This window comes from Rutilus rutilus (genome assembly GCF_951802725.1).
Source record: "Rutilus rutilus genome assembly, chromosome: 6".
In the NCBI taxonomy this organism is placed as follows: domain Eukaryota; kingdom Metazoa; phylum Chordata; class Actinopteri; order Cypriniformes; family Leuciscidae; genus Rutilus; species Rutilus rutilus.
The window spans coordinates 22,647,384-22,662,902 of NC_140214.1; the positions used below are offsets into that span (position 1 = coordinate 22,647,384).

Consider the following 15,519-nt stretch of genomic DNA (forward strand, 5'->3'; position numbering starts at 1 on the left):
CTACTGCCCCTTGAAGTCAAACTCCGAATAACATATGCGCAGTTGCAGACTAGTAATATTTACTTAATTTTATTATTAAAAAAACAGTAGCTTTTGGAAGGGAAACCATGCATGAATTCTTTCCAGAGATAGTACAGCTCAGTGTGCTGAACCATGAGTAAACCAAATAGACAGACCTGAGACTTCCAGTTCCAAGAGGGACTGTCTGGGAGTGAACTCACTGGATCTGAGAGCTGCGCGGCCGGAAGCGGAAGTGTGTCTGAGTAAACGACGTTCTGCTAGCTTCACGAATCACCACAGGCAAAATCGGCAGCCAACAGTCGTTTAATTTCACAAACCTGTGAGGTGCAACACTTTTAGCCGCCAAGATGTTTAACAGAATGACAAGCTTATGGATGGGTGATGTAAGTATTCTGTTTTTGCTTACTTTTCTTCTATAATTCAGCGAGTAAGTTATGTATGTAACGTTCGGTTAGAAACCAGCAGCATGAGGTTTTAGCTCGATGTTACGCAAGCACGACCAACAGGCCAGAACAAGTCAACACTAAACCAAACAAGTCACTACAGAAATAAATACTTAATGTACATCGAATTAAAATACTATTATATCGTAATATGTAAACATAGTGCTGATTAATAGTTTGTTTCCTCATGTTCATTTTCGAGAAGCCCCTCATACTTGCGCAAGTGCTTTTGTGTCGTAGTTTTAAATATTGAGACGAACTGCATGTCCGGTTTATGAACTTGGCAACTAAACAACAGTGAAACGTTAGTGCACTAAACCGTAAGTTAAGTCAACTTGATCGTTAAAGTTTTATATCGCCGCTGATTGCGCTGTAAACGGACACGTGACGCAGACGTTTGCTTTTCCTGTAAATTATTAACGTTTTATGTATATAAAATATGCTGACATGGATCTGCTTGAACTTAGGCCATTAATTGTATTATTTGTTTTACAGTTAGACCCATACATGGATGAAAACTTCATTAAGCAAGCTTTCAGCACAATGGGAGAGACTGCCTACGGTGTCAAAATTATTACACATCGAGTTACTGGGTAAGATTACATCTCTTTTCTAAATAGTACAACAGTCTGTTCCGGAAGTTTAAAAAAAGCCCATTCATTTTCTCCAAAGGGATTTTTTTAATGGTAATTTACACGGGTTAGACAATGAAACTGAAACACCTGGTTTTAGACCACAATCATTTATTAGTATGGTGTAGTAGGGCCTCCTTTTGCGGCCAAACAGCATCAATTCATCTTGGTAATGACAGATACAAGTCCTCCACAGTGGCCAGAGGGATTTTGAGCCAATCCTCTTCCAGAACATTGGCCAGGTCACTATGTGATGCTGGTGGAGGAAAATGTTTGATGATCTGGTGGCAGTGCAGGTCATGGGAGATGTTTGACTTCACTTTCATGTTCATCAAACCGTTCTGTCACAACAAGTCTTGCTGTGTGATACATAATGTACATTATACTGATACATCCCCTTCGGGGTACAATTTTTTTAATCATTATGTGCACATGGTCCTCCAGAATGGTTGGGTAGGCCTTAGGCAGTGCCCATCAAACACAGTAGGGAATGCCATGATACTGATGCCCAAACCATGACAGATCCACCCTGTGCTTCACTCTGGACACAGCAACGGTCCGGGTGTTAGGCCTCTTCGGGGCTTCTCCACATGTGGGACAGTGGAGGTGGACTCATTTGAGAACAATATATGTTTCACATTGTCCACAGCCTAAGATTTGCAGTTTTGCATTGTTGGCACCAATGAAACTGACATTTGGCAACCCAAATCCAAGCCTACTGATAGACCTACTACGAGGTTGAAGCCACCGAGCCTGAATCATTTCAATTTAATTTTTGTAATAATTTGTTTAACAGTGGAATTCCTGGTGAAAAATCTCATTACCCATGATTCTGCAGAAAAATCTCCACCAATCAGAATCGTGGCAAGCAAATCCCACCAATTTTTAGCACCGCTCACTATCATGAAGCAATGCAAATGACAGTCAGTTTCCCTACATTATCAAGCTAAATATACATAGTTTAAAAAAAAAAAGTGTAAAATGTTGTTAGTCTATATAATAAACATCTATATATCACTATTTTTATATTTCTGTTCATTATTTTGTATTTTGCCATGCTTGGGATTGTAGTTATTTTCCTCATTCAAGGCAAAGGGTACACAGTCTTATACCTTTTGTCCAATTTTCAAATAACTGTTCTGTGTTTCCTCAGAGGCTCGGCTGGATACTGTTTTGTGGAGATGGCAGATGAGGCCAGCGTTGATCGTTGTGTGCAGAGGCTTAATGGGAAGCTGGTTCCAGGATCAAATCCGGTGAGACGCCAAACTTGCATCGATTAAATTGTATAGTTTATCTGTACAATTTAATCTATTTGAATTCAATACATTCATATATTTAGATTATTATAGGAAGGCATATCCAGCATGGCCCCCACCTCATATTAGACATTTCAGTTATTACTCTATACATTACTAGTGATGAGCAAGTTACAGAGCTCAATTTCTTCCCTAAGGAAGGTGGTTGAGGCTGTTTATAAAATGACTTTGTTTGAAGCTGGTGAATAAACTCTGTTAGGAACTAGCTGACGAATGGGATAAAGCCAGTACTGATTGGTGGAGGTATGTGGAAATAATAGCTTCCTTACTCAAATAATAAGACACTTTGTTAGCGAATTATGTCCATACTACAGGCAAAGTGTTATTCCATTTGCTCAATGGTTGTATTTCTTTTCTTTTCAGCCCAGGAAGTTCAAGCTAAACTATGCAACATATGGGAAAAGGCCAGAGCCTGGGTAAGCACACAATGTCCATAATAACATTTTGGTTTCTGATCTCTTTTTGTGAAACCAAACAGAAAGCAGTTGGTTCATTCTGTGACAACTCAATCAGAGGTGCCTGGCTCAATTTAAATTTTGTTAATATTTTTTTCTGAAGAAAGACTAACAAAAATAGGAACAAAAGCCAAAATATAAAATGCCATGGATAAATATTTACTGAGTAATCCATTATTTTGTAGAGGGGGAGTAAAAGTGACTATTTACCAATATACATATCTTTTTTCCTTTGTTTGGAAACAACACCAAGTCTCTTGTGTGCAGGAATTATAATTCATCATTTTTCATTTCAGTTAGTATTGAGCAAAAGCTGTATTTTTCCATTCCGGTTTCAGAGTTCTGAGGTTTTCTTAGCAAAAGGTTACTTGTTAGAACCAAATAAATGTTAAGAACATTTTTATTACATTTTATAACACAAAAACATTGAAAAGTTTGAAAATAATAATAATAAAGTCAATCACTGCTGTTTTTCAGACAAATGCTGTTGTAACCTAAACATTTTATTTGTGTATTTAACATTTGTCGATGAAACTTAGGTCTGTTAACTCTTGGTAGCTCCAGACAAGTTAAAGAACCAGAATCTATAAGGATAGTGAGATATCTATAATAATAAAATAAAATAAAATAAAAGGCAGGCAAACTTTGGAAAAAGAATATTTCTATGCCAGTGGTTTTCAACCTGTAGGTTGCGATTTAGTAGCCTACTGTTACTAAAAATGATAATTTTGTTAATGTATGTAAAAAATGTCTAATTTAATATAATAATTAAATATATAATGAAATAAAAATAAATATTAAACTGTTACTGTGTATTCACTATTTAAGCTTGCTGTTCAGTTATGTTAAGAATAAGCCACCAATTTATCTACCATACTTTTGCTGTATACAGTAACTGTGGGCTACAACAGATTTAAACATGGATAAATGGTTATCAACAGGGTCGCTGAAAAGGATAAATGCAGATCTTTCTTCATCTACAAGTAAGGATAAATCTTTAGCAATGCCTGACATCAAAAGGACAAAAATAAAGCTAAATAAAGAAAAAAACAGTAAAAACGTATCAAGCCAAGGCACTCGAGAATTTAACTAAATATATATATAAAAAAACTTTATTTAGTCATGGTTTAGGCAATTAAAATCAGTTTACAAATAACCGCACACCGACGATGACACACTTGAATCTGATGGAGGCTCATTAGCCGTAACTGTCGGTGTGCAGTTGTTTGTAAACTGATTTAGTGACCATAGCAATGGACAGGACAGAAGTCTGATATATGTGTATTACGGCTAGAGAACCTGATCATTCTGGAATGGGGCCTGGGCCCGGTAACCCATTATCTGCATTTTTTTGTTCATTGCCAGTTTATTCCATAAAGTCTGTGTTAACAATCTCCGTTTCTAAGTCCCCATTAACCAACGAGACACAAATAGTCAGGTCTGTTCAAATTCAACCAAAAACGTACGTGTTTGGTTCTGTTGGCCGCGAGTTGGAAAAGGTTGGGAACCACTGTTCTATGTAGTTGTTTTGATAGAAGGAAACGAGATGCATTTGTAGTTTCAACCTAATTTGTTCTTCAGACATTCCTCTTTAAAAGAAAAAAGCATACATTTTATGCAAAGTGACCCATATTTGGTTTTTGACCACTGAAAATGTGTACAATTTACTCATGGAGCCACATTGTAATCTCTATATCTCTGGTATTGAACCATATAGGGCCTTACTGTCAGTGTCCTGGTAGCGGGACGCTTGGTGCTTATTTATTGTCTTTGTTTACCATCACATATTTTTATTAATCATCAAAATAGGTATCTTTCAAAAGCTTACACCCTCAGTATTTTGTGAAAACCATTTTAAAATCAGACCTTGTGTTACCATGAAAACAGTACTTTAATTCCTTTTAGCGCCCCCCCCCCCCATTGTGCAGTGTCATGTTTCACATTACAAAATTTACTGCACTATTTTATAATCTCAACTTTTTTTAATCTTGGGAAAATGCATATCGTTGTAAAGGTCTGAAACTCAAGATTCCATATTTGGTGACTGTTTTGTGATATTGTGACAGAAATGTATTAATTTGTGATGCGATAATGTATTAAAAAAATGCTTTACAGTAAATTTAAACTTAACTTTTTTACTTTAAGTTTTTTGCTTACAGTTCAGCAATAATCCTCTTTGTGTCTTCTTTAAAAAGAGACTTTCACATGTCAATAATACACCCTCAACAATAGGGAGCGCCAAATACGTGCAAAACGAGTGTTCCCCCCAGGACTGATAAACGCATTGGAGTCATCAAACAACTCTCATTAGTCAGCCAAGAAATCCAGTGTGTAACAGTGCGTGTCCACTGGCCCGGAGCAGAGCAAGCGTTTTCAGTTAATTCCTATGTGAGAGTGAAGCTCAACTTCCATAGGAATGAACTGAAAACTAAATTCATTTTCGCCTCTACATGTATTTAGGCTTCAAATCTCAGGTGAAAATGGTCATTTTGACCCCCCCTTTGTAAAATAGTGGGTTATTCAGTAAATATTCATCCATGACATTTAATAGGTTGGCTTTTATCACTATTGTTTACCTTTCTTCAGAAAAATATTAACAAAATAAAAAAAATTAGCTGGGGAAGTTTCCAAGATTTGGTTTATTTAACACTGAATGACCCAGCTGCTTTTTTTGTGCTTAAATATTAAATTTTTACAATAAATAAATTTTTTTTTTTACTTTATATGGTTTACTTTCTTTCTCAGCCCAGAATTCTCTGTCTTTGTTGGAGATCTCACATCAGAAGTGGATGACTACCAGCTTCATCAGTTTTTTCTGAAAAAATTCCCTTCATGCAAAGGAGCCAAAGTTGTCACTGATCCCTATGGGAACTCCAGGTATGAAATGTTTTAGCCATCACATGTACTGCATAACCTTACTTGGCTTTCTCTGACAGTTCGACCTACTGATCTTCACCACAGAATGAGGTCTCCTTTACATTTTATTTTATATTTTTTTAAAAGCTTATTTTCAGTCGATACTCTTTACCCTCCCTCTCCTAAAAAGGGCCAGACAATACATGGATGTGATTTGCCGTTGTTACAAATCTGCTAAAACTATTGTTTTCCCCATATAGGGTAAGCAAGAGCAACTCACAATTGAAGTGATGCTACTTCATGTTAAAAGTAAAAGTGAAGTTTCAGTTCTACCATCAAATAAATATTTTACTTTCTGAATACATATTGAAATATGCATATACTGCATGATGAGGCGCATGAAGAGTGAGAGAACGGGTGCTGATGATCTAGTTCTTTCAAACAGGGGTTATGGCTTTGTGAAGTTTAGTGATGAGAATGAACAGAAGAAAGCCCTTGAGGAGTTTCAGAACGCATCAGGTCTGGGAGGAAAATCCATCAGGATAAGCATCGCCGTCAACAAAGGGTATATTTCATACAATTTTTGATTAATGTTTAACTCATGGGTTAAAGAAATAAATTTAAATATTAAAAAATTTGATAATTTCTGCATATATGTAGTTAAGTAATATTCTTTTATTTTGATGTATAGTAGTCAACATTTGAAGTGGTTCAAAACCTTTCATCAGTTATACATGAATTTTTGAAACAAAAATAGGACAACTTTGATGAACTTTTTTGATCCATTTCAAATGTTTATTACTGTATATTCATTGTGATTAAGTTTTGTGTGGTCAGTGAGACTTGATGTTTGAACTTTCACCTGACAAATCCACATGAAATCTTGTTATATTCTCTCTTTTACATTTTAGCAACAAATCAAGCAGTTACCACAACCAGAATAACAGCTACAACAGCAACTATCAACAGCAGTACTATCAACAGCCCTATAACAATTACTATCCACAGTGGGGCTATGATCAGTACAGCGGTTACAACTACGGATATAACCCGTATGCTACCCCCCCACCAGTTCCACATGGGATGATGGGAGTGCCCCCACCTATGGGGGTGCCCCCCAACCCCGCTGACATGCAGGGATCCACAGAGGTATCTTAGCAGTCGCAAACACAAGATCAATGAAAAGCATTTTTGTTGTTAATAAAAAACGTTTCTGTTCTAAAATTGACCATTTGTTTATTTTGCTCTTGCAGTCCCATGATGGCACTGAGGATGTTGAGGAGGACCCTGCTGAAGGTAATATTTAGTTCCACTGATTAGTTGACAAAAAATGTTATTATAGCAAGAATGAATATCAGTGAGTTACTCACCATCTTTCTTCTCCCTCAGACCCAAACCTGCAGGTGGATGTGGATGCATTAAATAAGCAATACATGGAGCGTAGTGAGGAGCTCTATGATTCACTCATGGATTGCCACTGGCAGCCATTGGACAGTGTCACATCTGAAATTCCTATGATGAATGGTTCTTGACTGACTGTACCAACCGCTGTCCAGGATTATTATACTTTGTGAAGGAACATGCCTTTTTATAATGCTCTGAGCAAGTTTTCAGAGAATGTTTTTCTCCTTTTCAACTTTTTATTTGGAGCTTCCTCCCAGCAGACAAGACGTTTTTCTATGTGTGTGTCCATCACCTTTTTTCTTCTTTTCTGAGTTATGTAGTTAAAGTTTTGTTGAACAGATTTTGTTTTAAGAGAGATGGAAAGAATCTACTTCATTACCATTGTCATTTTAACCGGGAGCCATTCTTGCTCTTGCCTTATTAAACTTTTCCATTATAGAAATTTGAAGCATGCTTTGTGGGTACTAAAACTAAAATTGTGTGGTCTACATTGGCATTTATATCTCTTTGAATATATCCCTTATTGTCTTGTTATGAGACCACTGAAGGTTTTTGAAAGCTTTGTTCAAGAGATGTTTGCAAAGCGAGACAACTGTGTAGAAATGATTGCCACACTGACCCAAAATTAATCTGTCTGTCCTTAAATTACATACGAGTTTGAGCATAATTGAATCACAAGTTTTTTATTTAAAGCTGAGATTTTCAGAAATTCTGGAGTATTTTTGTAATAAAAAAACAAATTGAGATTGTCAAGGATGAGCCTAATAAATTAATGTGGTGTCTCATTTGTTTCTTCATTTGTTTGGAATCATTTTCTCTGTGAAATTAGTACTGTATTAGGGTCAAAACTATTGGCAAAAAATAGTTTGAAACTTTTTTCTTTTAATGCAAAAGATATTTTGTTGGCCACAGAGGTTCAAACAGTCAATAACAGTCCATTTGGAAGTCATACCAAAAAAAATCATACAGGTTTGGAACTTGGAGTAAATGATTACTTTTTATTTTGGACTGAACTACCCCTGTACCTTCTCGAACCCCACCTGTGATTCCATTTTTTTCATTGTCAGGGTTTGAGTGAGAATATAATCAGCATGAATGAATTGTATAAATACCAGCAATTTGATCAAATATACATTAATTTTGCATTGACAGATTTGGGTGTATATTTTTTAGGTTTCACTGGTGTAATAAAGCACTATATAATTAGTCCAAATTCAGCCAAGCTTTAATTCCTCAAGCCTTCTCTAGTTGATGTCTTTATCATTAGTTTCACACAGTGTCTCCGTTGTCTCATCCTGTTTGCTCTGTGTTGACAAAAGTCCAACCCCTGGCCTCCCGGGGCAGTACCAACTAGGTCCAAGTCGGTACCAGCCCTGATACAATGCTCTCCAGCTCAAACAACCCAGAGCACCTCCCAGAAGCTGAGTAGGAAACTCTGGGAAGTAAGCCAGCAGACAGAGCAGCAGGAACACCCAGAGACTCAACAGAAGGACACAGAACAGGAAGAGGATGCGCAGCGGGGCTTCAGAGGGTCCACCCAGGCAAAGGTACGGCCCAAATACTGCAGTCTCTTCAGCTAGAAGCAGGCAGCACAAACACAGCAGGAGGGCATCTTCAGATACTTCATAGCCACGCCACAACATGCCAGAGCGGACACAGGCCTCCTTTGTTTCACCTTCCCGTAAAAGCAATAAAGGTTGGCCATCTACATTGGTCCCTGAAGCCAGCTCAAGACTGGAGCTGAGGGGTTCATAACAGCTCCCGGTGGCATTCTCCAATAGACAAAGCAGTTTGCGGAAGCCCAGCCACAATCCACCTGCCACAGCTAGCCGAGAAAGGTGTCGCAGGGAAAGTGTGAGTGAGCGACGAACTGAGAAAGAGAGGACAAAGACAAAAGAGCCAACAAAGATGCAGGTCCAGCCCCAGCCTGAGCGCAGGAAAACCCTACAAATGAATGGTGAATGACATATTACTCTATTAATATTGAACACAGTCTTGCATTCTCTATTTAGTTTTCACTCATTTGAAAGTGCAATTCAGTGATGTTCTTTATTGCATGTGCAGCTTGTGAACGACTTAAGGAAAAGACTGAATACACAATGTATTTCCATAACAATATCGAAAAAGAGCCTCAAATGCCCCTGATTCATACTATACAGAACACTTTTTAAAGGTTGCGAAGTTACTAGTAAAATAAGTATACTGTGTTCGCCTACTGAACAGTAGGGAATCATGCATATACGGCTTTAGCTGTCTTTATGAGTGAGTCATTGAATCATTCACTCAAACCGATTAATTAAAAACAGTTCAGAAAAGTTACTATTGTGCGTTGCACGGAAACGCGATGGCTTGATTTTTGTTTCGATTCTTTTGGAAGTATTTTCATGTGCAGTGCAAAAATATACAAAAAGAATAGGCAATAAAGGTTCAAAAATGTAAGTTACTCAATATTACCTTCTTGTTTATTGAACTGTTGCGTTGAAGCAATGTCACACGCGCAATCATGCTGTTGTGATTGGCACGAGGCCGCAGACCACCAGCGTGCTTGCTAGTGTGGTATTGCTTAATTGAATTATTGAATTTTAAAGACATTCATTTGCACATATTTGTGTTTGTGCTGCTTACCTGTAGAGAAAGTGAGTCCTCTTTGCAAACACACTATAATGGGAAACCCATAGACTCAGGAGGGGCCCAAACAAAAGCAATGCTGAAAGCAACAAATGAAAATGACGTCGAAAAGATGCGTTGCCGAGAAGTCCAGCTGCCAGGTCAGTAATGACCACAAGGATAGAGTTTAGAAACATTTGTATTTTTCTTTAACCACACCAGCAAATTACAGTTAATATGGATTGGTTGTTGTTAGAGTCCAGTTTCTCTCAGAATCCTACAAAAACTTCCTCAGTGACAGCTGCATTGTGTCAGAGTTGTAAAATACACAATGAATTTATGTACGTTATCAAACAGTAAGCATGTCTAATGATGCATTCGAATGTCTTTTCCAATTGACTGTTTGCAATAGGATGTTCTCATTCACTGGAATCACTTTTCTAGCAATATATGTTTTAGTCACATATATTGATGCATTTAAACCCGGTATAAAAATGGCATGTGCTACTTTAGTAGTTTCCTCTTCTTATTCTTGGTGTCCTCTAACCTTCAGGTGATTTTCATGGCCTGTCTCTCTTCTGATCTTTATCTTTCTGGAAGCACTCCCCCTTTATGTGCTTGCAGCCAACAACTTCCGTTTACGCCTTGCATCCAAGAGAAAGAAAATCCAGTTCATTCCTGATTTCCAAGTTCTTTGAATCCGTTGGTCTCTTTCATTTCTCCAACAGCACAACTGCTCTAAGAGGGTCTCTTGCACCTTTCACATGGCCCACTCACTCCCCACCCCGTCAGAACAGAAAAAGAAATGTTGTCGCCTTCTGTATGTTCGTGTTGGCGGGTGTCATGTTGCAATTAGATGGTTCTGTGTGAGAATGCTCTGTAACTGTATTGTCGTTAGTGGACTAAATGATTGTTGCTCAAAAAAACTTGACAAATGTGAATAAGTGTTCACAACAGCAAATGTGAATCTAAACCTTAAACATTTCGGTAACAAATTTGAGTGCTCTTTTTCGGTGGATGAGTTTAAAGCAGTGCTCTCAAAATGTCAGTGGTTCACTGCTGTATAAATGTCAGTAAATGCTGTGTACAGTTACTGGGGTGCTTTTCAATTCAGCCATATTTAGCTCTAACCTTTGTACTGTTTCTTCATCCCTCTCTGCTGCTTTCTCCATTCTTAGATTCAGCTGTTGGTGCTGCCTGTCTCTGTCAATCACCGAGTCCCTTTATGGCCTCCACTGTCTGCACCAGCTGCATTATCTTCTCTGGCTCTTTCAAACACCCGTCTGGTCTCTCTCCCGGCTTTCTTGAAGTAGCTCTATATTAAGAAAAATGTAGTGCGTTTGGCATGTGTTTTAAGAGCATGCAGTGTGTACACACGGGTGAAGTATTCCTGTAAATAAATGTATTCCTCTCTTACTGTTCTTCTTATGAAATTGAAGACACTGATCCATATTTCCACAATATAAAGGATTTTATATGATTATATAGTAGTTTTAGCTCATGTTTAGATGACGATTGTGAATGGAACCTTCTATTAGAAGGAAAGCAAGTTATAGACCTTATGGGTAGATGCCATATTGAATTTTACACAAATGAAAAGGCTATGAGGGATAGGTCCTAGATCACATGTAAATTTTAACAAATCACAACATTTAACAAAACACAACAAAACTGTTTAATGGAGTCTCTGTGAACTTATTTTTTTTCCCTAAAGAACAATGGGCATGCCGTTAAATAATCCATTTAACAAACTGTTTATCTGTCATAGCCTCATTTTCATTCCTGTCAAAAATTAAATATGTGCTACCCTGAATTATGTCTATATTCAAGCCAAGAATGTTTCATCTCATCACATCTCTCTCTCACACACACACACACACACACACACACACACACACACACACACACACACACACACACACACACACACACACACACACACACACACACACACACACACACACACACACACACACACACACACAGTTGGTGACAAATCTATCATTATAAGGACATGCCATAGATGTAAGGGTTTTTATACTGTACAAACTCTATATTCTATCCCCCAACGCCTACTCTAACCCCTAAAACTACCCATCACAGAAAAATGTCAGCATTTTTACATTTTAATAAAACATTGTTTAGTATGTTTTTTAAGCCATTTTAATTACAAGGACTGTCCCCAGTCAAAATGTCCCCATAAACCACATTTATGTTGTAATACCAGTGTTATACCCATGCTATTATACAAATTTGTGTCCTAATGAATCATATAAACAAGAACACACACATTGAATTTCCATGTCTTATGGGGACTTTCCATATACATGATTTTTATACTGTACATGTGGTCAAACTGTATTATTGCCCCTAAACACAACCCTCACAGAAAACTTTCTGCATTTTTTTTACATTTTCAAAAACATAATTTAGTGTGTGTGTGTGTGTATGTATGTATAGCCATATATATATATGAAGAGTTCAGATGCAAAAGCCTCTAAGTGCCATCTGAAAATTTCTTCTAGAATGGTCATTTTTATCAAGCTTGTAAATTTAAGTTCAGTAATTTCACTTAAATGGCAATGAAAATGACCTATTAATTGTCATTTAAGTGAAATTACTGAACTTAAATATACAAGCTTGATAAAAATGATCATTCTAGAAGAAAATTTCAGATGGCACTTAGAGGCTTTTGCATCTGAACTCTTCATATATAATTTTTGATATTTTTTTTATATACATGTGTATGTTTTTGTGTAACTATTTGCTACTAGTTTTCAGCTTGTGCTCATTGGATAGAGCTGTTTACCAGAAGGAGGCGCTTTAAAGAAGTTTAAAAACCCTCTCTTTTCAAGCAATGAGCTTACTCGATTACAGTATCTTATGCAATGACGCCCCCTGGTTCTTGAATTGAGGTTTCACAGGATTCAAGTCAAATTTGAAGTTGTGCTGTATGAAGTCAGAATATCTTTTAAAATAAGAGTTATTATTATTATTATTATTAATGCCTGAATGATGGGCAAGAGGGCAACAAATGACAAATGTTTTCTTGTCAATATAGGATACTGAATTATTTAGATAATATTTCAAATTTATGGTTGGTAAGTAAACATAAAATCATAAGATTATGCCTATTTTTATTTTTTACCTTTTCCACAGCAATGTCTTACAATTCCTCAGCACAGTATAAGTCTACCTAGTTGGTGGCTGGGGGGTATGGGTTACACTTTAAAATGGTGTATATTTTTTCTTATATTGAACTGCTCAATAAAAACAATTGTTCACACACACACACACACACACACACACACACACACACACACACACACACACACACACACACACACACACACACACACACACACACACACACGCACACACACACAAAGATTATGCCTATTAATACTGAATACAATGCATTAATATGAAAGATTTACACTTTATAGCTAACAGCTTGTGTATTGTCAAGCTGCTGATGTCAGACCATTATTAATGGAGTTTATAAATCTATGAATCCTGTATTTATTTAGATGGTCTACATGGCCTTTTGAGATACTCTCTCAAAGAAATTGTTCTTGATTTATATGCTCTTCATCTCATCTAAAGTAATCCTTACAGGCACAAGCCTTATGCACCTTATGCACATAAAGATGCTCATCCCTCTGGTTTTTTTTTTTATACAATAAGAATGTGCTAGTATATACTTCATTTAATCATTCAAATTAATGTATCATATTTAACTGCATGTAATGTTCTTCTGGGTTACACCAGAATACATAAAAGTGAGCCATATAACGAATCTTAACAATAATCGCTATTTCATTGTGTAAACTGAAAATACAAATATTACTTACTGATGTCCCAGGCGTTCACCGACTCAAAATATGACACTTAAAATGGGCTCTTGGGAATGGCTGGAGTCACTGTGTCATTCTCATAGAATGAACAGCATGTCTGCAGTTTCTCAGCTGCCCTTATGCTTTAAATAGCCACACAATAGTACCTTTAAAACATCCTGCAGTTACACAGTATATGAAACACAGTATATGAAACCCATCACACATTCTAATGCTCATAAAATACCAATTACAAACACATAAAAAAATGTATTTCACCTTTATTCTTGTATCATATTCTTGGCCTGTAAACCTTTTTTTATAATCAGCGCATGCAAATTTGCATAAGCATGGTAATAGATCTACTATTCCTGGCCTGTTTTCATAGTAAATGATCCACTGTAACTGTTGATCACTTTTACTGTTGCTTTTTATGTTTAAAGGCTTAAATTATTAACAGGACTATGCCATTTTGCTTCATTACTACATATAACCTTTTAATAGGTTCTTATGATACCCAGATAAAGTATGCTGTCTGTTCTCTTGACTGAAGAGCACAGTCATCCCTGGCTCTTCCCATTAATCCTCTGCTAAAGCTTTGATTGGCATCCAGGGCAGCTGCATGACTGGGTGTGCTTCGTCCCGCCGCTGGGCTGGAATAACTGCTAAATCCATACATTTCATACAGACGGACTGACATGCGTCATGCCCAGCATCATACAATCAGTCAGGAGACACTTAAAGGCATTGTCTCAAATACTGAACTTTCAAGATGAGAGAATGCCATTAAACAGGAATATTTTCATTCGCTTTATTGAAAATAGTATTGGCAATCCTGAATCGAAGTTGAATGAATTTGGGGTTGTGCTAAGGTCATTTCTATCTGTCTATACTGTATATTAGTATTTATTTAATATTGTTACGTTGTAAATATACATGCTAAAATCTCTTGATCTCAGATGCCACTTTTTATTAAAAGAACTTGATGTAGATCTTTATCAGACAAAGTGCTAATAAAAGACATTCACACTATTCAAGCGCTGCTCTTTGTGCTTTCAGACATCCTGTTTATTAAATGGAGGGTCAACATTGTTATGACAACCTGTTATCCTGTTATTTTTTGTTTGGAACATTAGGACTGTTTAACGGCCATATATAAGTTGTCTATTGTGAATGTGTGCTGTTCAGGGAATGGTGTGACTGTGAGACCTCTCAGGAATGCTACTATGGCTAATAGCCACTAGATGTATGGTTACATCTAGCACCTAGTTATCCTCTGCTTAATGCTGTCAGAAACCTTTCAATAACTTTCAATAAACTTTTCAATTTTCATAAATTAACTTTAACCGAGATCCATAAATGCTACAACGAATTTATCATTGTTAGTTCTTTATACTGCTTTAACCTTATTGAAAAGTGTTAGCCATTTTTTTTATTATTTAAAGATGAATACTAAAACAGTACCTGCTTAAGAGTCAGTTCAGATGGATGTCCAGTATTGGCACAATAACTGTGTGTAAAATAAATCCCACAGACGACAGATCCAACCCACAGTGTGGTGATATGAGTTTAGCCATAATAAATGTCTTTACCACTGTTCTGCAGTGACAGGAACATGACATGGTGTTGAAAGGTCTCTCTGGTGAACACTTCGAGTTGGCTGGGAATCTGCTGCATTAGTGACGTCCCCTGATAATCTCCCCTAACAAGAACCATCAGCACCCCTGCCCGCCACCATATCACAGGACACCATATACTATGGCCTCTTATGAAGCTTTTCTATTTCTAAATTCACATCTTTGTCAGTTTCAATACAAAACAATGCAAGGGCAACATTTAGGACGCTGGATTCTTTTTGAAGTCTTTTGCAGACTTTCTTAAAGAAAATTATTAAAAAGTTTGGTGTAAATGTTTTTTATGTTTTAAAGTCCCCAGTGCTGCATTTATTT

At 36.9% G+C, this 15,519-nt stretch overlaps 2 protein-coding genes across 6 annotated transcripts; one reads left to right on the forward strand and one right to left on the reverse strand.

Annotated features, from left to right (window-relative positions):
- Positions 1-86: 86 nt before the first annotated feature.
- trnau1apb (tRNA selenocysteine 1 associated protein 1b) lies at positions 87-7,912 on the forward strand. The gene is made up of 9 exons (XM_084411482.1): positions 87-404; positions 960-1,057; positions 2,250-2,349; positions 2,776-2,828; positions 5,613-5,744; positions 6,169-6,288; positions 6,635-6,872; positions 6,977-7,019; positions 7,113-7,912. Exons 1-9 carry the CDS (start codon positions 369-371, stop codon positions 7,253-7,255), a joined length of 963 nt encoding a protein of 320 aa, XP_084267608.1. The 5' UTR covers positions 87-368; the 3' UTR covers positions 7,256-7,912.
- Positions 7,788-15,311, reverse strand: fitm1l (fat storage inducing transmembrane protein 1, like). 5 transcript variants are annotated; one of them, XM_084411484.1, is made up of 4 exons: positions 15,035-15,311; positions 10,866-11,049; positions 9,753-9,834; positions 7,996-9,071 (listed from the first exon to the last, which is right to left on the reverse strand). In XM_084411484.1, the coding sequence occupies exons 2-4, from the start codon at positions 10,882-10,884 to the stop codon at positions 8,372-8,374; spliced, it is 801 nt and encodes a 266-aa protein (XP_084267610.1). In that variant the 5' UTR covers positions 10,885-11,049; positions 15,035-15,311; the 3' UTR covers positions 7,996-8,371. The 5 variants fall into 5 exon arrangements, with proteins under 5 accessions (XP_084267612.1, XP_084267609.1, XP_084267613.1 ...); XM_084411485.1 differs by lacking the exon at positions 15,035-15,311 and adding an exon at positions 13,589-13,692; XM_084411486.1 differs by lacking the exon at positions 9,753-9,834 and having other exon boundaries at positions 7,788-9,071.
- Positions 15,312-15,519: the final 208 nt, after the last annotated feature.